Source organism: Neopsephotus bourkii, unplaced genomic scaffold, assembly GCF_033783945.1.
Source record: "Neopsephotus bourkii isolate Nb327-2 ecotype Australia unplaced genomic scaffold, CSIRO-AGI_Nbou_v1 NB_1634, whole genome shotgun sequence".
Classification (NCBI taxonomy): Eukaryota; Metazoa; Chordata; class Aves; order Psittaciformes; family Psittacidae; genus Neopsephotus; species Neopsephotus bourkii.
The window spans coordinates 731,231-757,229 of NW_026902109.1; the positions used below are offsets into that span (position 1 = coordinate 731,231).

General features: G+C 39.5%; 1 protein-coding gene across 4 annotated transcripts in view; it reads left to right on the forward strand.

Moving 5' to 3' along the window:
* PRKG1 (protein kinase cGMP-dependent 1) overlaps nucleotides 1-25,999 on the forward strand; it is a 480,301-nt gene that overhangs the window by 338,017 nt on the left and 116,285 nt on the right. For all 4 annotated transcript variants that reach the window (XM_061373836.1, XM_061373835.1, XM_061373838.1 and 1 more), the window contains exon 6: nucleotides 22,150-22,227. In XM_061373836.1, coding sequence (XP_061229820.1) covers nucleotides 22,150-22,227 — 78 coding nt within the window. The remainder of the gene's footprint in view (nucleotides 1-22,149; nucleotides 22,228-25,999) is intronic.

The window sequence follows — 25,999 nt, forward strand, 5'->3', positions numbered from 1 at the left end:
CCCAGGATTTGGGAGTCATTACTAGACCCTTGTACAGCTTTTCCCAATGCTAAAACCTGACCCTTTTCTTCCATTACATTTTTTTAAATATAGTAATATTTCTCAACTTTACTTATTAACAAGTATCAATATAATGTATAGATTATTAATGAACATCTCTAAAACTTGTGTATGATACAGTGATTTTCACCACACCGGGAAGCTGAGCATCCCTTCCAACAGAGATTGATTTAGTTTGGATGCTTTTCCAGCTATCTCTACTGGAAAAGTACTGCTCAGCCCCTGTTTTTATTGTGTTGTTTATCCTTGTGCTCACCAAGCATAATGTGTGAGTCAACAAGTAATACATTTTTGCAGCTCAAGACTTAATTTTTGGTTTAATAGTGTTTTGGTAGCTCGGCATCTTAAGGAGATGAGGTTTATGTCTGTATGTAGGACAATCCTCTCAAATATTTGCAGTTGCTCACCATCCAGAGAGAACTTGAGAGCCTTCAGAGGTGGACCTGTGCAAACCTCATGAAGTTCAACAAGGCCGAGTGCAAGATCCTGCCCCCAGACTGGGGCTGTCCCTAGCACAGCTAGGCTCGGTGGAGACTGGATTGAGGGCAGCCCTGAGGAGAAGGACTTGGCTCTGAAAAGCAAGGCATGAGCTGGCAGTGTGCATCTGCAGCCCAGAAAGTTAACCATATGCTGGGCTGCATCAAAAGAAACATGACCAGCAGGTTGAGGGGAGGAGATTCTCCCACTCTACAGGGCATTGCTGCCCTGATGGAAATTTGGGCAGAAAGGGAAGAGAATCTTACCACGTTTCAGGTCCCTGAGATTTTTCACCTTTCTTTTCTTGTGGGAATATCAAAACCAGTATCTATAAGCACTTTGAGGTATTGTAAAAAGCCCTTTTGGATTGTGATACTGTTAATATTTCATGGACAGTGTGCATCTGGTGTCTCACCCAGTGATTATCTGGAAGGTGCTGATATTGCCAGTATTTTTAATCTTTATGGATTAACTATGTTAGTTAAATGAAAGTACATTCCAAAGAGAGGAGGATGGTTAGTCTTACACCTCAAGTGAGAGAATAAAAAAGGGAATTTATGGTCATAGATTAGAAAAAAAAAAAACAAAACACACAAATACCCAACCTGTGGTATAATTTCTTAAGGTGTAACTCCTCATGGTAAACATATAGGTTCTTTGTCTCCCTGTAGCTAGCAAAGTCGTATAGAACATGTGTTTGCCCACTGTTAAGCACCTTTGCTTTGTCTTGGCAATTAGGAGTTAAATTATTCATTGCAGCTGCTGATGTACAGGTGTTTTTTCTGTTTATCCCCCCCACCCCACTCCCCAAACTCAAACTACTGATTCTGTTTCAAAGAAGGAGTTTGCTTTATCTGTGAGTCGGGGATGGACCTGGTTATTTGCCTTAGTATTTGTCTCAGCTCTGTTGATTATTCAGGAGTTTCAAGGTAGAGGAAAGGGGCAGAAATTTGGAGAGCCTGGGAGAGTTTTGTAGTTATAAATACTTAAAAGGGGGTTGAATTAAGGTTACCTTAGCGCTTCTGACTCTAGCATTTTCTAAATCCTGTGTCCCTGATGTTTCTTCACCATTTGGGATTTAGTGTACTAATGTGTGTACGATGTTACATGTATGAATCTGGGCAGTTCCAGAGACACAAAGTGACAGATGCGATTTTTACTTGTCAACTAGAATAATGGAGATTCTTTTTGTGTAGCTAATGTCAGAACTCAACTACATCAAATTGTAAATATATACATGCTATTATAAACCACTTCATTAACTAGTTCTCATTTTTTCATGCTGAAACTGCAGACTTTGGCTTGGGGATATGTTAGGCCTTGAGGCTACCATTCCCCATGTCTCCCAGCATGCATTTTGGAAATTATTTCACTAGAAGCACTGATACTTTAAAAATTTATTTTAATGCATTGTGGAGGTCCAAGCACCAATGATGTGCTTCCTCCAAACGCAGACAGCTATGATTTGGCTAGCCCATTGATCCCAATGCATATATGGTCATAAAAACGCGGTACTGCCAAACTGTTTGAGCAGTACGAGCAAAGAGAAGTGTGTTGAATACCACAGGTGGATAATGCTAAGCCTAAAAACTGTGTTCTTGCAGCTTGCTGTCACTATGCAGAGAACTTCTTGGGAGTGTGATCTCGAAGTCATGAAAGCACAGATCACAGTGACTGTCTGCAGCCATTTTATTAATGCCATTATAAATTTATGTAATGAGGGTTGCTTGCCACTTCTTTCTCCCCCCCCCCCCCCCAAAGTATGAAGTTAGTAAAGTGCAAATGGTAAAAGAAAACAAAAAATAATCTCTGTTGCTAGTGGTACTCCTTCTGTCACAGGTCCTGATGATCTTGAAGAAAGTTTCATTTAATAGATGAGCCTCACAAGCTGGCTTGGGCAGACCTGTTCTTTTTTTCGGCTTTCATGCAAAGATGCCAACCATCCTTCTTGCTTCACATTGTGAAATCAGTACGGATCATAAATTTTTAGGATGCCTCTGTTTAATTAACAGAGTCTGAATACAATCCTGCTTTTATGCAGAACTGCATGGCAACAGTGAATAACTAATTAGTTTTCAATATATTTAATTGGTTTGGATTTTTTCTGCCTAAAAAAGACTAAGGATCCTTCTTAGGTAAAGGAAATGAGGTCTGTGCAATTCTTTGCAGGTCCATCCCTCAAGTAACGGTATGTTCTGTGTGGACTGTAGCTGCTGGTAGCAGGTGTTGATCTGGTTTAGCGGTACAAGCTAGATTTGAGAGGGAATTAGAAATAAACAGGAAAGGGTAAAACATTTTGGTTAGGAAAAAATATTTTTATTATTTCATTTATCTTTTTGGTTAAAGGTAGCACTCTGTTGACGTATATTTACCAAACAAAAATAAAGTTATGGAAGTGCTGTATGTGGAGGACAACAAAACTAATTCAGTCACAATTGATTCAGTCGTGGACATATAGGGACAAAATGTTAACTTGGCTTGTACTTACATTAATTTTTGAATGAGATTCATGAAAACACAGCTTTGTTTTTGCAAGTGAAAAAAGCTTTCTGGTTCTGCCAGGGATAAAAAAGAAGGATTAGAAAAAAAAAAATGCAGTTGGAAATAATGATGTGCAAGAGTGCAATAAAGTACTCAGTTGCAATGTCTAGAGCAATGGAGTAAAATAGAGTCTTCCTCTTATGTCACTGACAAACTTTTTCTGGCCTTTAAATCTATGTGTGTAGTGCACACATGCTGTATTTTCCACCGCAAATCACAGTTGTTCAAAGAATTAAAAACAATTTCTTCCAGTGTGAGAAACAAGGAATTTTGATCTAACTGGAAAATATCTACGCCTGTTTCAGTTTTTATCAAAGTACAGATGAATTACCTAAAATTGATTTTAAAAAATATTAGGTTGGAAAAGAGAGAAGCGTGATTATTTCTGTGTAGATGATGTGGCTGTACAGTGATGTTTACTTTAGAAGCTGCTCTAGCACTTGCATTGGGATAAATGCTCTCATTTCGATATAGGTTTTTCTTTGATTTTCTTTATTGTGGGCACTGACCGTTTAAAGATAAATTACAAACAAGCTCATGCTTAAGTTATCAAAAGAGGAAAGGAGTTAAATATTCCCTGCAGAAACTTGTCAGGAGCATTGTCATCCATGTGCATGTTATAATGACCATCCTGATTGCTCTGTTCTGGAGTAATGGAAATGAAGGAGGTGTTTCTATATGCAGCAGTTATAGATCTGCAAATCTTATTGTTAGAGGGTGATGCAGCTGGAAAAAAACTTTGTGGATTGAAGAAGACACTTGAAGTGTCCCTTGAGATTGAGACCATCAATGCAAGAGCAGAGCTTATGGGCTGAGAGCAAGACCAACAAGAATCTGGAAAGCTCTTCATACAAGTAACAAAGGAATTGTTAAAAAACTATTGCCTGATGAAGTAGCTTGCAAGCAAACTCAAAATTTCACACGGTGAATGGTTCAGTCTAACTAGAACATAATTTTTTATTCAGATTTGAGGCTGTTATTTAGTTTGAAGATAAGTTAAAGGACAACAAGACAACTCACCTGTTAAAATTTGCAACAAAACTGAATTAGCCATTTGACTCTCCCGTCCTACTAAAAATTCATGTGATTATTTTGATGGTTTCCATGACTACTCTGTCCTAGTGGAAATGAAACCCAGAAAAACTAATGAGGTGACGCTCATACAGGCACTATGGTGTGGGGTTTTATATCTACTTGTTCAGGATCTGGCACTCAAGGTGCATCCCACTGCACTTCTTTTGTTCAGTGTGAGCAGGGCTAAAAGTCACTTTTGGGCTGGGCAATGCTGGGCCTCTGCAAAGAAAAGTCAACCAAATAATATCTTGTGTGAATAACAGGGATGGAGAAACAGAGTGGAGGGGAAACAGAAAATGGAAACTTATGAATACCCAAAATAAATGTGGGTAAATACCTAGTTAATGTGACCATGGTTGAGGAAAATAGAACACCACTGATTAAAATAAAGGTGCTGGAAAGTCAAGGCATAATCAAGTCCCTGACTGATTGGCTTTTTTCTCTCAATTTTCTTGTTTCCCTATAAGAGTGTGTAGAGCAGGAAACATTGGATCTGCCTATATCAACAGAGCATCGAACTTCTTCAGAAAAACAGCACAGGAGGCTTTGTAAATAGGGGAAAAAATCTAAAAATATGATGTAGGCTGTAGAAAAAAGATGGGATTATTAAGAATGTATGAGGAGATGGCGGTCTCTCTGTCCCTTGCAAAATGTAGATACCATAATGAACATAGGGAAAAGAGTCAGCATCCATATGACTGTGACTTTGAACAAGTTAAACTATGTATCCTGGCAAAGAGGGGGAAGAGGGCGTGTGTGAAAGGACGTGGATGAATGAATGACATGACACACCAGAAAAATCCTCACCTGTGCAAAGGTTGCTGAGTTTGGGTCCCTGCAGACCTATGCTAAGACTTGGCTGCATTTAACAGGCAAAAAAATAAGACTGATTAAAAATAGCAGGATTTGTGTTGAGAATCTCCTCTGAATGCCAACTTTCCTTTTCTAGTTTACTTGGGCTCCTTGCTGGTGGTAGGTAAACTGTGCTTTGAACCATTGGCATGAGTGGGAAATAGAGGTTGATTCACTCTTCAACAAACCCACTAGTCAAGTAAGGGAATCCTTCTCTGCCTCTTGGTAGAGGCAGATGAGGGCTTAGGCTGGTGCTACTGGGCAGAAGTGGGGAGAAGCTGTGAGACAGCACCTCTGCCTTTGGCTTAGGTAGCTTGGCATGTATGAAAGCTCTGCTCTTGGTAAAGGGCAGAGACTACTTAATGGCAATGATGAAACAATGAATAAAACCATTGTAAGCAAAGAAGTACCTTAAACCCTGGATGTGAATATTTTTGTGTACAACTAGGGAGATCTTTCAGTGCTGGAAGTAATTATCTTTTTGCTTTCTTTATGTGTATCTCTAAAATTACACTTGTGTTCTGCTTATTGTAGGAATATTTTCTTTAGGAATAGCTTAATATTTCTACCCTGATAAGCCTTGGTAAAATGTATTAAAGGTTAGTTTGGAAATTTTTTGAAACTTGTTCATAATTCTTGGGATCTCTTGCTGCTTCATACCTCATTCCTGAGCTGCAGAGACCTACAAGGTCTTGTGCGCATTGGCACTGTTGGGTTTGCTGTGCCTCCAGTTCAGCAAGAAATACTTCCTTGTCCCTGATGAACCCTGTCTTCTACCAAAGCCTTGGCTAAGTCTACTCTTGGCTTTTAAAAACTTAGCTTTTCTCCCCCAAAATTGCTGTAATGAACCCACATGAAGCCATTTCCTTAAATTCCAACTGCTCAGCATGGCGAGAGCTTCCAGTCTTTTCACAGTGGGAACTGTTCTGTGTTTTCAGTGGGTACAGCCAATGACTAACGCTAACCTTCTGCTTGTAGAGGGCTCCTGTCAGATACAGTTTGTAATCATGGAACTGTGTTCTCTCTTTAACTCATTTTAACAAAATTTATTTTTAAATCTCTCTAAGAAGCAGCTTGCATTTACACTGAAAATTCCAGTGGCTTCAGAGGGATCTTTTTCTGGAGGCTTTCCACAGGGAGCCAGATTTCTCTGGAGAGAGTAGGAGTTTATTATTACCTAATTTACTATCAGAAGTATGGCTGCCCTTTTCTCTGTGCTTATTTCCTAAACCACAAATAAGGGATCTGGGTTGTGGTTTTTTTTCCAGTGAAGACTGTAAAATCTGAAGCTAGGTGAAAGCACCCAGCTGGAGAATTACATCTATGGCCATCTGGAAGCATGTGGATATATATGTATTAATGTAAAACTCCACAAGAATCTCAAAGGATACTCAGAGCAGTAGGAGTTTGGGGTTGTAAAGAGAGATTTTCTCAGCTGCTAACACAGCAAAGCAGCTTTCCATGCTGTTGTGGAGCCACCTGGAGAAGCTGTAGACTGCTCATTAGCTATCCTGTCTGTTCAACAGCATCCCAGGAATGAAGATGCAAAAGCCATTGCTAGAAGCTGTATTTTCAAGTGCAGTATGTCTATTGTGATAGTTTTTTTTAATGTGTCCTCCAGAAGAGTTTTATAGTTGCCTGTTTTTCATCTGCCTCTCAGGTAGCTTCATCTTTTCCAGCTTATTACACTGTCTTCCTGTTTTAGGCATTTATCATTAATAAACACCTCTCAGCCAGATCAGTGTGTAGAGAAAGCCACTTCAGCAATGATGTGGTCGCCTTCAGGGCATATGGCAAAGGCAATGTCATGCAATGGTTTTCAGCAGAACAGAAAAAAATCACTGAAATGCTGCTTTGAGCTCCAGTATTCTATTATTATTAGTATTTTCAGTAAAAGTGAGTTGAGCAGATGTCAAAGCATTCTGTGGTAAGTAACTAATAAGATACTGGCTTATAACCCCTGTCCCCACCCAACTCCCAAAGGGATGGGGAGGAGAATGGAAAGAATGTAACTCCCATGGGTTGAGATAAGAACAGTCCAGTAACTAAGGTATAACACAAATCACTACTGCTACCACCAATAATAATAATGATAAGTGACATAACAAGGGAAGAGAATACAACCGTTCACCACCCACTGACCGATACCCAGCCCGACCCGAGCAGTGATCTAGCCCTTCTGGGTAACTGCCCCCAGTTTATGTATTGGGCATGACGTGCTGTGGTATGGAATACCTCTTTGGCTAGTTTGGATCAGGTGTCCTGGCTCTGCTTCCTCCTGGTTTCTTGTGCCTCTCCTCCCTGCCAGAGCATGAGACTCAGAAAGTCCTTGGTCAGAGTAAACGTGACTGAGCATCAGCTAAATACATTGGTGTTGTCAGTGTTGTTCCCAGGCCGAAAGTCAAAAACACCGCAGTGCACCAGCTACTAAGAAGGAGAAAAATGACTGCTACTGCTGGACCCAGGGCAATCTTTACACTCTCTGTATGTGGATTCTTCAGACAGTCTGTCACAGCTATAAAAGAAAGAAAAAAGAAAAAACAAAACAAAAAAAACCCAAACAATATGAAATTGTTTTCTGTTTGATAATCCTAGATGTTTTCCAAGTTTTCATAGATGTGAAAACAAGCTCTAAGTAAATGCACAATTTATCATTTTCAGTGGCAGGTTTGCATATTCTTCTTTCAGAAACGTGCAAGATGGATGTGTATTTTTTACAGCACATGGGGCAACAGGGAGGTCACAGCATACAACTTGGGAGATCCAAGTATATGTCTCCTCTGTGATCCAGCCATGTGCTTGATTTTCCCACTTTCATTAGTTTACTGTTTCTAGTTTTAAAAGGCTTTGCAGCATATACTCAGGCAAAGCACACATGGATTCTGTTTTTCTATGGATTTTATGTGCTGCTTTTTGCCTGCAGCCAGGTTAGGGCAATGGGTTGGTGGCTGTCCTTCACTTCTTGCGTTAAGCAAATACAGTATATTAATTTCAAATTAAAATATAATTCAGATTTGATTTCCTCTGCAGCCAGCGTGGCTCAACTCCAGCCCCTCTCCCCAGCAGCGCCCTGAGCCAAGGCTGCTGCTGTTCTTGGGACATGGGCAATTCTTCTTGGCCAAAACCACTTCAGAGATATTTCCTGTTCCATCTGAGTAATTTTAAATTTGAACTAGAAAATCTCAGTTAGCTATTAGATAGAAATACTCTTTCTAAAAGTCCATTTGTTTCTAGTGACATAAGCATCAGCATCAAGGTCTGGTACCGTCTTGCTCCAACGTTTTTGGCAGGGTGCAGATTTGTATAGCAATTTATGCTTTTTAAATAATATTAATAATGCTTTCATTACTAATTTTAAGAGAAAACAAATCTGTATAATATTAAAGACGTGTACCTAGGAAAGAACTCCACATGAACATCTGCAGTGGTCTCAGTTCCTCCTGCGTCAGCCACCTAAGCTCACGACTAGCTGCCTGGTTTTCATGAAGCATCTCTGGGGCCTGATATTAGAATTAAAAAGCATTTCTGACAGCCTGAGCTCTTTCAGCCACCTAGTAATTTATGGGATAGATCTCCCTGTTGATGAGGCACTTGCTCAGTGCTGTGGTGTTGTGCAGGCATAGGGGAGAAGGGGGTTGAGGGCTTTGCTGTGCTGTCTTTGTGGGAAGCTCCGGAGTGAGAGCTTGCCTCTCTGTGGTCTGCTAAGCATCTCCTTTTGTGAGTTTATTTTAATAGCAGTTTAAAAAAATATCTAATTTTAACCCACATATTGCTAGTTAAATACATACATACATATGTCAGCTAATTTTAATGGCAGTGAACCAAAGAAACAGAATCCAACTTTGTGCTTGCTTGATAATATTCCATGAATGGTCTGGGACAGAAAAAGTGAATTGTTTCTAAAAAAGCTCCTTTTATCTGTGAGGCACAGACAGTGCACTTTTATCTTTAAAAGCAGACAAATATAATTACCAATTAGATTTAAAAAAAAATTAATTAACTTGATGGGTGTTTTCTCTTTGATTCAAACTTTATTCATCTGGTTTCTCGTATACTGTTGTTCACAGTGACACCTACTGGCATTTTAAACAAGGCTGGCTTGCAGGCTGTAGCCTCATAAACATGTCAAGCAATCAATTAGGAAAAGTGAAAAGAATAGCAAACGTGGTCGTGGAGACTCCTGTGGCCACCCAAGGAATGGCCACCAAGCTTTGCATGCTGGCTCTCTGCTCTGCACTTTGAGTCTTCCTGCACCAGCTGAAGAAGACCCTCTAACAATGGAGCTGGGCATTAAATGACAGCTTTGTGCTAGGCAAAAGATCAGGCATTAAAATGGGAAGATCCTACTCCCTTTCCTGACTTTGGTGGCTTCTCAAAATACACCCTAGGTGGGAGGTGTTTCTGTTTTCAGAGTTTATTTTCCTTGGGAAATGGACTTGCTCATACTCACCTGAGTAAGTTTAATTTTTTGTGTCTGTATATTGTTAAACATTCAATTAAAGTCTTGAATATATTTAAACTAACTTCTTATTTCCCACTGCTGGTGCAGTATTTGTAGTATCTCTGAGTTGTAATAATAGTAATTGAAAAATGTCTTTATAATAGCAGAAAGCCATTTCACCCTTAATCCATGAATTATTAGGCATTGGATATTTTAACAGATAACCATAAGGCCAAGCCACTGGAGGAAGGGAGAATGACATTAGAAATGGAGTTACTGATGTGGTAAAATTGAAATGGACTTATTTCCATACTGCGCAGAATGCAGCAAAACACCATTTGAGATAAGTTTTCCTATTTACATTTTTAATACCTTGTGGCTTTCTGTCCATATTAATAGAAATTTACCATGAAGCTTCCCAAAACAGAATTTCTTACCACCATAGGTGGCACAGGGATCAGATTCTGTCTGCCAGATTGGACTCATGAGAGGACATAAGGCTATAATATGCAATTGCGGGGCTGCAGTAAGTTTATCATCCACTAGGACAAACTGCTTGGTAATGGCTAAATCCTTCTTTCATGCTGGTTTTTGATGGAAATTGGATCTCTTTCTAGAGGAGGAGTTTTTTGATCTGGCTGTATATGGGCTGACAGTTTAGATGAAAGTGTTTTTAGTTTGGGCTTTTTGTTTTTCTGAGAATTAGTTTCTTCATATAGTGACCCTATATGAAATTCAAAAATGTGCTCCTAATTTTCAGAGCTTCCAGGGAGTTGAGCGCAGCTTGGAACTTCTGCCTCTCATTTGAAGCCTTCAGGAAGTATGGAAATAACAGCATGTGACTATATTTGGGGGACATACACAAGTTTTGGGGTAACTTTGATAGAGCATTTCCGAAACAGATCTGTCTTTGCTACCTTTTTTGGAGCATCCCCATAATAGATCCATCTTCATCTTGAAGGAAGGGTTGGACTGGGATGGGATCTGGAACATGCTGGTTCCTGGCAGATCCTTGCCTGGATTGTGGTGTGTAGGTAGCACCCGTGCCATGCCAGTTGATAATGGACATTTGGAATGAAATCAAGATGTGGCCTTCTATCAAAAAATTCTCATGATCAAAGTATGTAGAAATTAAGTATGCTAGGCAAATTGGCCTTTAAAATGTGTACTTGGATAAGAAAATGTATATTTCTCAAAGATTTCAAAAGAAAATATAAAAAATACAGTTGTATATAATTTTGGACTGTTCATAACACTATTGCTATAGTGTATGGCAAGGTATATTTAATGTGACCTTTCTGACCCTGGAGGTAGATTCCAGGTTCATAGGGTCTCTAGTACAATTTTAAGCAGCTTAATAAGCTATTTAGACAACCTGAATTGCTGCCATAGCCTATAGCCTAAGCATGATAGAGCATGAGGAATAGGGACTGACATAATTTAATTCTGTGATGCCCTCTCTTTGGTTGTTTTGCCTCCCTTGCTGGTGAGGGGTTTGGAAAGGTGAAAGGCAAAAGACTGGTCCTGTAAAACATGCTCACCAAGAACTTCAGATGGGATTTGCAGGTTTTCTTCGCACCACTGAAAGTCAGCTCAGGTCACTCATTTGTTGCTTTCTGTCAAGTGGAAATAATAAAGATATTCAGACCTAACTTGCCAGTATGGCAGAAAAACTATTTCTGTTCTGAGGGATGGTGAAAAAGTCAGCTATTTTTGTCTGAATTTTTTTTTTTTTTTTCATAAAATTACTTGTAGTCAGATCTCAGAGACGCACTGTGGACAAGAAAAATACTCAGTTTTGCAATGGATAAATGCTTATTGTCTCTGGGATTACATGCCAGATGGGAGGTGAAGGGTCAAAGCACACTGGGTTGAGTTAGCACCTCCCCAAAGCTTCCTGCTAGATGCACTAAAGAGCACTTTGGTCTCCTTCTCAAGTCATTAGATTCTCCATCAGCAGTGGGCAGCTTTGGTAACAGATGCTTAGCATCATAAATGAAATATTAGCTGCTATCATGCTGCCATATGCTCAGGGGTCGTAGCACAGAGAGGCTGCTTCAGTGTTCACGATTGAATTTTGCCCAGTTGGGTCTCAGTGCACAGCTGGGGTGTCAGAAAGTCACCTGACCTCAACACAGCTCCCTGCATGTTTGCGTATCCCCGAAAGGAGGGTAATGCACCCCAACCCGCCCCCAAACCCAGCTATATATTGGGAGACACTGAAACTCGGCTTCCTGCCCAGCCACAGGCTTCTTGGTATCAACCAGGTTTGTCTTTGATTCTGAAAGTCATGGAAAACAGGCAAGAAGGGATCTCTTGCTCGAGATCTGTGTCCCTCAGAAGCCTTTTGTCCATTCAATATTACACTTGCGCTGAAAAAATAAGATGCTAAGTATCTCAGAATTAACATAAAATGAAAATAACTGGCTATCAGTAATTCAGAGAGAAGATGAGTGCAAAAAATAGCTTATTGCTGGGAATGCTTATGATACTGCTGCAGTGGAAAATGCTGATGTCCTAAATCAGGGCATCAGTGGAACAGATGTGCTATCCTCCTCCTGTCCCTTTTGATTTCTGTCCACCATAAGACTATGAAATGAAAAGGATAGTTTTACGTTCTTCTTTTACCACGGTGAAGGTTTTCCTTGGCTGTGTAGGAGTGGATTTTATTAACTGCAGTGACAGTTTGAACCCATCTCTGTTAAAGTAAGACTCAGTCCTGTGCTTGTCCACTTGTAAATGCAAATGGTCATTTTCCAAATTCATCACAGAGAAGGTCACAAAAGATATAATTCTCTGTGTCTGGAGTTCAAAAAAAACCTAATGAAGTAATCTCTGGATTGATGTGCTGTCCTTGCCTGGTCAGGACAGAGTCAGCTGTGTCACTGCTGCATCTTGTGCCAAAAATCTGACCTAGGTCACATTTCCCAGTGTCGGTCTGGTTTTCTTTTCATAACCAATAGTAAGATATACTCAAAAAAAGCTGCTTTAAAGCACAGAATAGATGTGGTCATTTAAATATTTATACGCCTGGTCATTGCACGAGAGATTGATGAAGGTGTTACTGTTGGAGGGTTAATTCTTGTCATGATACATCTTTTAGTAATGTAAATGTTTACCATGTTCTGAATTCATAATGCCTTTGGGATTTTTTTATTTCTTACAGCTTCGTGTTTTGTACTAGTTGTGCAAAAGCCCTAATAAGTTGTAGGCAGCAGAAAGATCCAATAAAATTTTCTTTTTAACATCTTTATAGCAAAGTTTAAATTTACCTGGCGGGAGTTGCATGGGCATGTTTTAACAGTAATAAATACTGAATTCTGTATTTAGGGGAGGTTATTTTGCATTTCTGCATTAAATCTAGAGTTGGCAAGTTCTGTTGTCAAGAAGACAGTTGCAACCGAGGTTAGGGTGTGTGGCTCAAGGCAGCTTCCATTTCCATTGAGAAAAGTTGTTATTGTTATTTAAAACAATACAGTTTTGGGGTTTTCCCATTTCATTGCACACTCAGAGGGAAAATACACTCGTGGCTTTAATAATTATATTTCAAACAAACATTTCATCTTGGTTACTTCTGTGTAATTCACTTCCAAAATTAGTTGTAATCTAGAATGCTTGTTGGCAGACTGGGAGTTGAGTCAGTTTGTATGCATGCAGGCTGATAAAAGCTCTGTGGTTGTAGGGTTTTTTTTCCTCTGTGCAGTTAATGAGAGAAATCAAGGGAAAAGGAGAGTATCTTCTAGTAACAGCCAAAATCCATGGAGGTATGAAAGAGCGTATAAGCTGTGATAGTGTTTAATTCATCTGGTGATGTAAGGTTCATGTGTTAAGGAAGAACTGATCATCACCTACACAAACCACCAAAGTTGTCAAACTGGAAGCAACTGGTGATTTCAGGTGTTTGAATTGGGCAAAATACCTGTTTCAGTAAAACTCTGTAGAGACTGGCTAAGCCAAATGCTTTTCACAATTTTGCTTCCAGTAAATTCAGTTTTTAATGACAATCTAAAGAAGTGTATTTTCATATGGAAAGGTAGAGTCTCCTCTGATTCAGAACACAAAAAGAAAATACATTTCATCACAGGTTACTTGAAGACTGGGTGAATATATTACATTAATATGCTTTTTATTCCTCATGATAGGTTAGAAAATTAGTTTGGACCCTCATAGCAATTCAAATAATTTGTCTGAATAAGCATACAAAATTTAGAGCAAATTAAGAAACATAAATTAAACAAATATATTGATTTACATTGTTTGCTTCCAGTTTCATTTTTTGCAAGGAATTGATTGCCATTTTAATAGTTGTGAAACCAGTCTTTGGATTTACAGGGTGAAACTAGTGTTACACATACTCTTCCGTTATAAAGGGAAAAACAAGTCAGAGCTATTAAGGAAAGAAGGAGAGAAGAGCAGCTACTTTTCTTGAATTTCAGTGAAATCCAATTAAAATCCGTTATGCTTAAGTTGCTTGTGATTGGAGAATCGTTTTAAGGTGCAATGATGTAGTGTGATATTTTTTCTGATGTATTTTCTCAGAACAAAGGTGTCAAAGTCAATATGCTGTCGTATTGATGAGGGAGACCTTTTAATATCTGTATTTAAAAAAACAAAGCCCTTTTCCCATCCAGAACACTGTATTAAAATGAAGCAATCTGAGTCACAGCAATTCATTAATGTTCAAAGTAGGCTGGAAATGTTGTGGGGCAGGGGTTGCTCAGGTGGAGATTTCAATCCTACAAAATTTTATACTCAAATGTGTGTGACTGGTCATGGGCATGCAAACTTTTTTCTCATGTTAATACTTCCAGTTGGCAGCTTGTTTCCTCCCTCCCCAGAGTCAGCACTAACCCCATGCAACTTGCAATGTGTATGTAGATGCATTTTAAAAAAATTTTATTTTTTTACTTAATTTTATTTGATTTTACTGCTTGCTAATTTTTAGTCAGGGTAATTGATTAATGAATTCCACTCTGTTGCCTAGGTATCCTGTTTCTAATTACCTATCACTGAGTTAATTCTCCACATTTCATGTTTATGATTATCTATGAATCAATTTTTATTCAGCTAGCAAGAAAACTGTTGGTTTTTCTACTGCAGTTCATTGACAGCTTGATCTGTGGCCTAATAACACTATCAACTTTCACTGGACTAACTTGCTGTTTCTCATTATCACTATCATCTCTTATGAGAGAAATCCTATTTTTTTTTTCCACATTGGGTCCTCTCTTGTCTTCCTGAGCAACCCTTTTTGATAAAGCTCCTTAGCCTGTCCCAGTGTGCTGCTCTCATCCACCTGTATCATCTCTATGTTCTCTTAATCCTTGAAGTACCACTCCTTGAGTTCTCCCTCCTTGTATTTGAGGTTTGTCCTGACTTTTACCCTTTTCATCTCCATCTGGTATCTCTTTAAACTTTCCAGCTTTTTCAGCATCCTCTCCTTCCTCCATTTCTCATCCTTCTGAAATTCCTGTGTCAGAAGATTGTCCTGTCCATTAATCTACTTTTATTTCTCTTTTCCTGTTTCTTTGCACTTAAGGAAATGAAGCTCTCCACCCCTGACAACACTTCTGCAGTTGATCTCTTCTGGTGGCCTCTTGTGATACTGAGTTTCCTTCTCTGATCCCCTCATCCTTCCTTTTGCCCTTTCTTATCCTTTGAGCATCTTTACATGTGGTCTTTCTTCAAGAGCATCAGGTTTTCCATTCATTCTTTCCACCAGCTACTTTGTCTTTCTCCTCTTATATTTTCACATTAATGTTTGTTATGTGTGTATGTGGATAGACAACCTGTTTTCAGTGGCTGAGCATGCAAAAATTAGTGCTTCTGAGCTTCCTGTATTTTCCTACAAGTTTCCCTTATAAAAAGATGTTGGGCTGCAGGCAACATCTTGAGCATCTCTTGTACCTCTGTTCTAAGTACTCACACTGAAGGAGGTTGTCATTGACCTGGGGATGAGGGGCAGCAGGGACAGAGTCAGGCTTGGGGGTCAGAAAGGCAGTGGCCCCTGCACCAGCTGGTCTCAGCATTTTACAACCTGATCTATTTTCCAGACAGAAACAGAGAAACATGTTTGCCTCAGCACTGTGGAGAAAAAGTAACTGAGAGGTGGTCACCTCCCAGGCCGGTTGCAACTTAGGTAGCCTCACTGCTGTCCAAAAATGGTTGTCAGGCTGCATTACAGTAATGATGGAACGAGAGTTCAAACGTGGTTTATAATGTCTTGTGTCTACTTTTAGACCAAATTAAGACAGGAAATGTCTTTCACAATAATGCATTAAAGTAAATGGTGGGGTTTTTTTAGGTTCACTTTCCTCCTCTTTCTCCCTTAAAAAGTGCATGATGCATTTAGGAATCAAAACTGTATATCAGGTCTTCATTACAAACCTTAATGGACTTACCTAGTCCAAATCATCCTGGCTCACAGTCTGTCAATGTCTCCTCATCTACTTGATATTCTGCAACATCCTTTAGTCTTAGAGTTGGCTGTATAAAAAACTTTGAAGCTCAACAAATCTTCATCTGCACAAGACAGTTTCTGCCATTCAGTCCCATGGGCATTCAAGAGTCCCTGAATATGCTCAGATTTGCTTAAAACTGTTGGTTTGGAGAGTGGGCTGGGAATGAAACTTGGAGGTGACAGGAAGACTTGGCTCCTGCCTGAGAATTTTTTAATCATGTCAGATTAGAAGGTTCCAGTAAAGGAAGAGCTGATGGAATGTTATGATTATGTAGGAGAGGACAGAGGAGGCTCCTTTCACCACAGGACTCCTTGCTGACTTTTGAAGAACACGAAAAAGAGAAGAAGCCTCAGTAGAAAACTTGTTTGAAAAAGGCATAGGGGGTGCAGAAAAGGCATTTCCTCCTGTAACAGTGCTGCCACCACCTTGGGTTGCGAGAAGGATGCTCAGGAGTGGGAAAAGGAAAGGGCCAAAAGCTCCTTCTGTCTGATGCATGTCTTCCCTTTTGAACACAGGAACCTGAGCCACAATTTGCCAAATATGGTCTCTTATACATTGTGCTACCTTTTATATATCCGTTAAAATTGCACTTTCTAAGCTCTGGATTGACGTCCACTGGAGTCTAAAGGAAAGATGATAAAATCAGATCAAAAAGAAAGTGGTGTGTTTTTCATTGCTAGAAGATGTTACTATACCAAAGCTTATCCGTGCTTCATGCCCTTTTCTTAATATTGCCTGGTTTAGGGGACTTCTTTGATGAGGCATGTTTGTTTAGTGTCAAACCTAAGAAATCTTGTTTATGTATCTCACAAAATTTACAAGTGGTCCTATTTATCTGCTATTTATTACCATGTCGAGAGCTGTTTTAAGGTTGGATGTTCTGGTGTTAAGACTTTACACCTTTCATGGTGTAAAAGGAAACCCCACTGTGTGCTCTTGGTCATCGAAATGCCAAAGGTGTGGCACTGCTACTTCTTTCCATGAGAGAAGTCAACCTTCAGGAAGCTCCTGAAAGATCACATCTGTCGTATTTACAGGTCAATGCAAAAGTCTTGAATTCAACCTGTGTTTCAGGACCAGAAGTTTCACCTAAAGGAGCCATCAGAGCTCAGGTCAGAGTTGGAAAACTTGCAGTTTGGAGGTTGTCTTTTGCTCTGAACTGAGTACGTTGAGTTTTTCTTTTCCACAATTTCCATTTTTGTATTTCCACTGCAATTCTTGCCCTGTCCCCAGCAGCAAACGTGGGAGAAGATCAGTTCCAGTTTAGTTCATAGATGCTTTGTGTATCTTAGGACACTGAAACTGGGGGAGGTTTTGAGAAAAAGGAAGAGAAGAATGGTACCAGTCTCAGCTCCATCCCTACTCTTGTCGCATGTTCCTTTCTCACTGGTTCTCTGCACAGTGAAACTCAGATTCATGAAACAGTAGTGCCAAACCCCAAGAGAAACAATCAGGAAATTAAAGCAATCATTTAACCAATGATCTTCAAATTGGGAACATTTATTGCATCTTTCAATTTCAGAAACAGCAGGAGACTGTTACAGGACTGTTGTTTCATTTGTTTCTTTTTGTACCCAGTAGAGTAGGTGTAGGCTGTACTTGCTTTTGCTTTTGCAGAAATAATTGTTGAGTGTACCTCTTGGCTGCTCCCTTGCATCCTGTTATATTCCTTTCACTTAGAGAAATCAAGGTGAACAAGTTTTCAGAAGCAGATATTATATCTTGATATTAGGAGGCATGCCACTAACATTTTTCAGTCTAAGGAAAATGCATTTCTTAGCAGACCAATTCCTCCTTCTTGTTTGCTTTGTAGCTTGGTTTTTTACTAACTCCTCACCTCCTGTCTCACGAGGATGTAAAGACAAACTTCAGTCAAGGACAAATAAACCCAGCATTTGGAGTGATTTGTATTATTCTGTAGACCTGAGTGTCCACACAGGAATAGTCTTTTTAGGTGCATTAAGACTATTGCTGTTCAGGGGATGCTTCTGTGGCGATTAGAAGCAACCTGTAAACTGCAGAAGACACCGCAGTTGGATGCCCAGACCATCCAAAACCTGCCTAGGGACATTTTTTCTTCTCATTGCTGTCACAGTCCACTAAGAAGCCACACTGAATCAGTGCAGTACAAATAAAATGTTTACCACAAGGCTTTACTAAGGCGACACTGTCCTATAACTATTACAAAACAGCCTTGACTTTAAAATATGTATTCAAATATGTCATCTGAATTCAAATAGCTTGGTTTTTGAGAAGAAAGAGTAAGTTTGTAATCCATTAGTGAGAAAACTTTGCTGAAGAAGATTACAACTCAGAGCCAACTGAATCTGAAATAGGGGTTTGCAACCCCAAGTTGCAATAGGGTCATCCACAGGTTTCCAGCTCAAGTTCAGAACTGTTTGGGATGGTGGACGTGTGCTAGTAATGTACTAATTCCTGCTGTGATATCCCACTACCGGCCAGTCTGTGCTGCCTCATCCCCCAGTGTATGGTGGAAGGTGTACATGGGGTGAGCTGTTTAGCAACATCGTCCATCTGTTTGGTTTACACTTCCTAATTTGCTTTCACAACCCTGTATTCCATAATGATGTTGAATTAAAAGGCATGAGTTAATCCTCAATTTCCGTCAATCATCCACCTTTCTCATATTTTAATTTCCCAATTGTTTAACTAACCTGCTGTTTAGAAGGCTATTGAGACATCTTGAGTGTCAAAAACTCAAGACTCACCCACTGTGCTTTAATTCACGGGATAAATCAGGAGAGGACCGTAGTATAATAATTTTGCCCTTGGCTATTTCAAGGAGCAGCGCTTTGAGAGAATTCATGGGAGAGAAACACAGTAAAACCAGGGAAATGAAGTTTCATGATTCCTAAAGAATTCAGTGCAGAAGACCAATAGCAACCTGCTTAGTTTGAAGCGTTTTTCAGCAAATAAACTTCTTTTCAAATTCTATTTTGTTAGCATTGCTGTTGTCATTTCAGACTTGAAAAAATGCTTAACAGAAAGTCCAGAACAGAAACAAAAGTATTTTGAAAGCTGCTTATGTTTGGAGTTTTGCTGGTGGTTCTGTGAATATTTTTTTTAAACTGCCAGCAAAATAACATCCCATTATAGGGGAGAGGGATTATACATTGAGCACTGTCATCAAACCCAGGTTACTCTCACTGGTTTATGTGGTGTAAACTGTCTGCAGGGAGTGAAACTCTATTTCAAAGTCACCTTTGTGTTTCTGCTCCCCTGACAGGACCTTTGGCAGGGTTTTGGCCTCTCGGCACCACAGTTGACATGGGTTACATAGCACTCCAAACACATGATCTATTTTCCACTTTTTTTCCAAATGTTCTAAGTATAAACATAACAGTCAAAGGCATCCAGCCGGAGGAAAATTTTAACCACTGGGTTGGTCTCCAGCATTGTTTTTTCTCCGTGAAGCCTCTGTCAACACTTGGTTGAGCTTTAAATTGTTTCAGTTTTTGATGGTGGTCAGGAACAGAAGCTCCAGCTGAAGTTGGTGACTGATAGAGTAAGGTCAGTGGGGCAAAGCCTTTACTCAAACATGAGTGTCTGAAGTTGCAAGGCTCATGTTTTCTCTGTGTGGTGTATAAGGTGTTGCCCCTAGTGTGTTGTGGAGAACAACTTCATCAGAAAATGGTGGCATGCAAGGAGTGCCAAAAGCGTGGCAAAGAATCTGAAGCTCTTGTGGTTGGCATAGACGATGGTGCCACAAAGCTGTGTTTGATGAATTGAAGGGAAATTTGAGTTTATGCAATATGTACGTGACTTTCTCTTGGTTATAAAGGTAATGAGAGTTTTTTCACTCTCTGTCCTCTCCCCCCACACACACCCCTCCAACACATTCTTTCTGTAAATATGATGTAATGCTGTGGCTTTGAGTTGAGATGTGACTGGAAAGACTTGGAGCCTTTATTTTACAAATACTAAGTGCTTATAGGACTTAAACCTTGTATATGACATACTGAAATCAAGGCCATAAATATTAATGGAAGAACTAAAACTTTCTAAGGAAACCTTCAATCTCTCATTTTGGATGTGTTGCATGTCCCAAAAAAGCAGAAAAAATGATACATTTTTAATCACTTCTTTTTATTTTATCACTTATTTTCTTAGAAAGAAACCTCTTATTGGAGCACTTAACTATGCCCTGATAAAGGCATGAGCATTTGGATTGCAAGCTTGGCTTGCATTCTTCATCCCCATCGACATCCCTGCATTGCTAAGGATGTACCCCTTTACTGGTTTAGCTTGGGAAAAAATTGTATTGTATAGGAAAATAGGGTACTAGGGGACAGGGAATTTATTCAAAAGGTGATAAAAGCTATTCATTCCATAATGAAGTACTGTAAGGGCCTGGTGCTACTTGTAAATCAACAATGTAGTAAATGCCTTAGTGTTCATAATTCACTGAAGCTGAGCCTTTATCCCCATTCTCCAAAGCTTATAAAATATATGTTTGTGGCTTGCTGTTACGTGTGTGTTCCCAGCAGTAATTTCTTTACTTTATCTTTGCTGTTTTCCTGAGTGCAAACTTTCTCAGACTTTGATGCCAAACTGGGACCTTGATGCCTTAGATGATAATCTTTCTTTCCCCTTGCACACACCAGACCTTTGTAGCTATTAGCTTTGTTGCCTGGTTATCTTGACCTTGGCAGGTCATACCGCTGTATTTCTTGCAGCCTGCATTTCTAGTTAGGTTTTCTCTGTTCCATTTTTACACCTTATTTCAGCTCTGGTTTTCAGCTGGAGAGAAAAAAAAATGTAAGAATGGCTAATATAGTCTAGTCAACTCTTCCAGATAGGAATCAATTTCTGTATTTTGCTTTGATTTTGTTGAGGCCTGAAGGAGCTATGTCTTAAGATGTATGCTCAAAAACCTATGTGATGCTTAGTTTTCAGTGAAATCTGTCTGATATATTAAATTGGCTTTCATCACTGAACTTTAATATTGCCTCTGAAAATACAGTATTCTCTCCACAGTCCCTTTCTCTTGGGAGGAAAGTCTAAAACTGAAAGCATTCAAGTTCTAAGCCAAACTTCAGGGTGTTAAACTAGTTGCATAAATTTTTATTCATTTACAACTGCAAAATATTTATTGCCCATTTAAAAGGCATTCTGGAAATTCTTTGACCAGTATATACAGGACTTTGGAGCCAGAATTTAAGAAGATGCCAAAAATCATTTTCTTTTTCATCAGAAGGATCCCCTTCAACAGAGTCTGGCTTCCAAAAGCTTGTTACCTTATACATGGCCAGCTAAAATCAAGAGGCTTGTAATTTATTTGCATGTGTCATAAGCGAGCACTTACACACTTTGCCTGCTTTGAGTCTAAATGGACTGAAATAAATCGGTTAGAAGGTTAGAAGACAGAAATAATCCAGTTAAAACAAAATCAATGAATAAGTTGATTTGTGTTAGGAAAGGAGGAAGTAAGAGGAAAAGCATTGTTAAGAGGATTGAGGATAGGTTGAATCAAGCAGGAAGAATTGTGGTAAGGCCAGGCAGAATTAGCTGTGAAAGGAATGAGTTGAAATGCATAAAGACAAAGACGTGGAACGCAGGAAGGGCATGAAGACAGGTGCCAGTGAGAAAGAGGTCAAGCAAAGAGAGAGCTCTATGTGTTTGGGCACTCAAGGAAGAACTAGAGAAACGTGATTTGAATGTTGGAAGAAGGCTTTGCAGTGTAGATACAAGCATTGATAAGCTGTGACATAAATTTAGCAAGGGCTATTCAACAAAATAAGGTATAAAATATGGCTTAAACTATTATAACAGGAGAAGAGCTGATGAATTTGTTGAACAAATTGAATTATTTGTTGAACAAAGCCCCTGCTAGCAAAGCAGGAAAGATACCAAAACCAACAAAAAAAGAGGAAAAGAACTGTTTTTACAACACAAATATTATTACCATTTATGTACTGTATTCTCTGTTGAAAATTCCTCTGGTTTACATAGTATAAATGGATTTAGGCTGTGAGGATAATTCATCTGGGCAAAAACTGGCACTAGTACAGTAAGAAGAAAAATGGGCAAGCCATAAACAGTTTCATTTTAATTGTTGTGTTCCTTGACACACAACAGTTTTTAAGTCACGGCCAATGTCAGACTGAGATAAAACTGGTCCAGGGTAATGTTTCCAGAAGTGCTATCTTGTGAAACTGCCAAGCTATCTTGCTGAATAACAGTCTCTGATTCTGTTTGTTCATCTTAACTTTTTTCTTATAGACGCACTATGAAAATGGAGAGTATATTATACGACAAGGTGCTCGAGGAGACACTTTCTTCATAATTAGCAAAGGAAAGGTAAGTTAACACCCTTGGAAAGCAAGAGGGATGATGGAGACAGTGGCCATGATATGATGCTCTCAAAATTCAGTGCCAGTCAGCACTTCTCTCTCTCCCCTCCCTAAGGCACAAGTGTTGCAACACTTGACATTTAATTAAACTTCTTGGCACTGTACCAGTAGGGAAGAATGGCCTGAAGGGGAAAAAAATAGATCTCATGCTGTTTTATGCATGTGCTCACAGCAAACACTTTGGAGTTGAAAGCAGTTGTTGAGTTTTACAGTAAATGACCAAAAAGCTCAGTTATTTTGAACAGTATACCCTACAATGCTCAATGTTTTCTTTGCTAGATATCCCTCTTACAAGTCTGATTTCCAAATTTCATTCCCATAGATATCAGTTATCATCTTCTCCAAATTAAATAATAGGGAGCCAGAGAAATCTGAACACTCTCCTTGGGGAAAAAAGGTCTAAGTTTCTGTTCCACTGCTCACAAGGAAAATATGGAGCGTGACCTCTTTTCCCATAAAATCCTAATGGGATTTTATAGACTGAGGTTTCTCCTTCCATTCAATTTCCCACCCCCCTTTTTTTTTGTTTTAGCTGTCCTGACACTATTACACTTGAGAAGCATTTGGCTTCTTTCCACATAGCAGGATGGAGATATTTAAGGGAATTCACAGTGATTTCCCACTGCAGATGAAACGTGATACTTTAAAAGTAAACACAAATGGATAAATAATCTTGAAAGCAGGCCAGCCACAGCCTCCTGGTTCAGAGGTTTGCACCAAGGTGCATATTAACATTGGCCTAGTGTAATTAAGAGTAGCAAACTGCCCATGGCATTCATAGAGAATCAGCGTGGGTGTTGTACATGCCATTGGGTTGTCTCCCAAGACAGCTATAAGCTTTCATGTACTAAAATGAGATTTTCAGTGTCATCTTCAACTCTTTATCTCTGGGAGCCAGTCTTCATTGGAAGAAAAACATGTTCTTTTGTAGATGAATAAGAGAGTCATAGACAAGTTTCTGAAATAATCATGTACTGCAGAAATTCAAGTTTGATGGTATTCCCTCATGCCCTTTTGCTTCCCTCCACTCATAAGTAATAAAGTAATGTTTCCTCTACTCCCAGAATAAGGACAACCATGATGCATGGTTCAAATACTTATTTTCCCCCTTTCTTTAATGTGCAGAAATAATGGGAGGGTGCACCTCCCTCCTCTGTTGAGTGTTTGAAGCCCTCCTTGCCATGTTGGCCAGTCTGTTAGCAGTGATGCTTGTGCCTCACTTGGTCAGGTGGCTCCCATCATTTTCTGGCAGTCTTCAATCTCCAAAGACTGTCCCTTGGTTGTGAAAACCAAATCCCTGTTCTTGACATCAGCTGGGCAGCCGGTTGTTGACTTGCACCTCCTTAAGCCCTTATACCTCAACTGCAGAGCGAAGTACACCAAATGGCCCTTAGCTATTGCTCCAGAGCCCTGTAGTCCTGCTTGAGATGCTCCTTGGCTTTATCCCTGGCTTTTGCTACTATATCTTACTATGACAGCTGATGGCCAGAAAAAGAGAGCTAAAATAAAATGCACATGGGCTTGTTGAGAGATTCCCAGACCCTCAGCTGGATCCTGGTGGCTTAACAGAAATTCCCACAGGCACAGTTAAGTCCTGCCCAGTTTTCCAGGCTTACTGATTTGCAAAATATAGTCAGTGACTTGCATAAGATGAACAGAGTTGGAGACTGGTTAGTTTTAATACCTATATTGGGATATAAGAACTACACAGTGGGTGTAATAACTAATGCATGCAAAGAATACAGCCCAGGATAGGAAGAATTAGAGCCTCAGCAGTGAAATATGGAATAAATAGCAATGAAGTATAAAATTACTAAATCAGTGTGTGCTGCCTGGTGCTTTCTGAAGCAGGGGCACATAATGTCCCATGCCCCATGCTAAAACCTGACCCAGGCAACTTAAAGAGACAGAAAAAATGTTGGCAGCAGCCCACGTACCTGGGACCTCGTGTGTAGTTTCTACATTCAGCAGCATTACATGGGTATTATCAGCTATAGCTACTTATAAAAACTCTGCCTTGCCTTTTATGTCAGCGCATCTGTAGGGACAGTCAAGTGAACAGAGAAGGTATTTTACATTTCTGAGCTCATCACTCATCTCAGAAATGCTTAGAAAGACTTCTGCTCCTTTTCTTTCAATCTGTGCTCCATGGATAGTCCTTTTAGGAGTAAAATCCGTTTCCCCTTTTTCTTTGTCAAATTCATTCACCACACTCAACTCACTCCTGATTTTGTTTAGTTTATTTATTTTAGCATGTTTCTTCAAATCCAAGTGAATAGAAATCAAAAGTGTGTTCAAAACATCCTGTGTGCAGAAATATGTTGAATAATAGGTCAGATGAGAACAGCTTGGTCCTTTCTGCTTGCTAAGTGCTGCTGCACCATGCCTGCTCTGTATCTTGCCTTTACCTGGAGACAGCATGTGCCATGATGTGCCATTGTACACTTACCTTGTCTTTACCTAGAGACAGCATGTGCCATACTGTGCCATTGTACACTATTTTCTTTCTAAAAACCATGATGTGGCACCAGTCTGATGCCTGATCCTGTAGGTTCTGCATTGGCACCATGGCTATTCAAATAGCTCATCACTTTGAACCACATAGAAATCACAGTCCCATAATCCTTTAGCACTCATTGCTTTGAATCAGCAGAGGTCTCAGAGAAAAGGTTAAATCTGCATTAAAGTTCCCTTTGTTTTCCCAAAATTTTTTTCATCAGTTACAAATGTTCCTGACTCATCCATTATATGTTCCCTACCCTCATCTGATCTTCAATGAGTCCCTGCAGATATTAAATGTAGTGTGATGTAGACTAAGTGCTCATTAATGACTCAAACCCACTGGTTTTACCATCCATAAAATAGATGGGAGAAGGTGCAGGCCACAGTTGTATATTTAGTAGTGAAATTAAACTGGAATGTCTTTAAATCTGAAAGGATGTGTCTGACATCACAGATTTTGGCTTTGTGAATTTGCATATGCAAAAGCTCTGATTAAAACTAAACAGCCTGAAAAGGAGAAGCAGATGAGAGATTTTCCTGTGCATATTAGGTAGCTTCAGGGAGTTGTTCATCCCAGTGAAATCTGGGACAACCCAGGCTTTAGAAACACTGTCCTTTTCCACTGACCACAGGCAGAGACTGGACAACTAACTTTATATACAGTTAACGTTGGGAAAGGTGATGCCTACCATGTACTTTTAGGAGGGGTTTGTATTTCACCTGCCTTCTCATACTGTAAGAGGTATTAGTTACCTCTGATAACAGCTGAAAAAGAAGAAATATTTCTCGTAGTAGGCATTACATCAAGAGCATTCATCTTTCATAGAGCCGTTTGAATCCTTGATATGTCATGCCATCCTCAGCATCCAGTAGGATATCAAGGGCTTTGTCATTATATGGCAGCTGGGATTTATGTCCCATACTGCCACAGGAAAACAGAGCCAAGGGTCTTCAACTGATCAATTACTATTTTTCTTCTGAAATAGTTTCAGGAAAAAAAGGACCCCCCAGCAATAAGAAATCATCATTCATGGATATGAAGTCATCTTCCTGTTGTTGCAGTGCCAGCTTCTTTATCTACAGCATACACTACCCGTGGTTTTACAGTGGGTAGAAAGTCTGCTTTTCATCAGCAGGACTTGCTTTCTTCTTTCATTGCAAAACTAAAACACTAAAAAATAAGATGGTGTTTTTCTTTAAACTTAAATGAAAGTGCT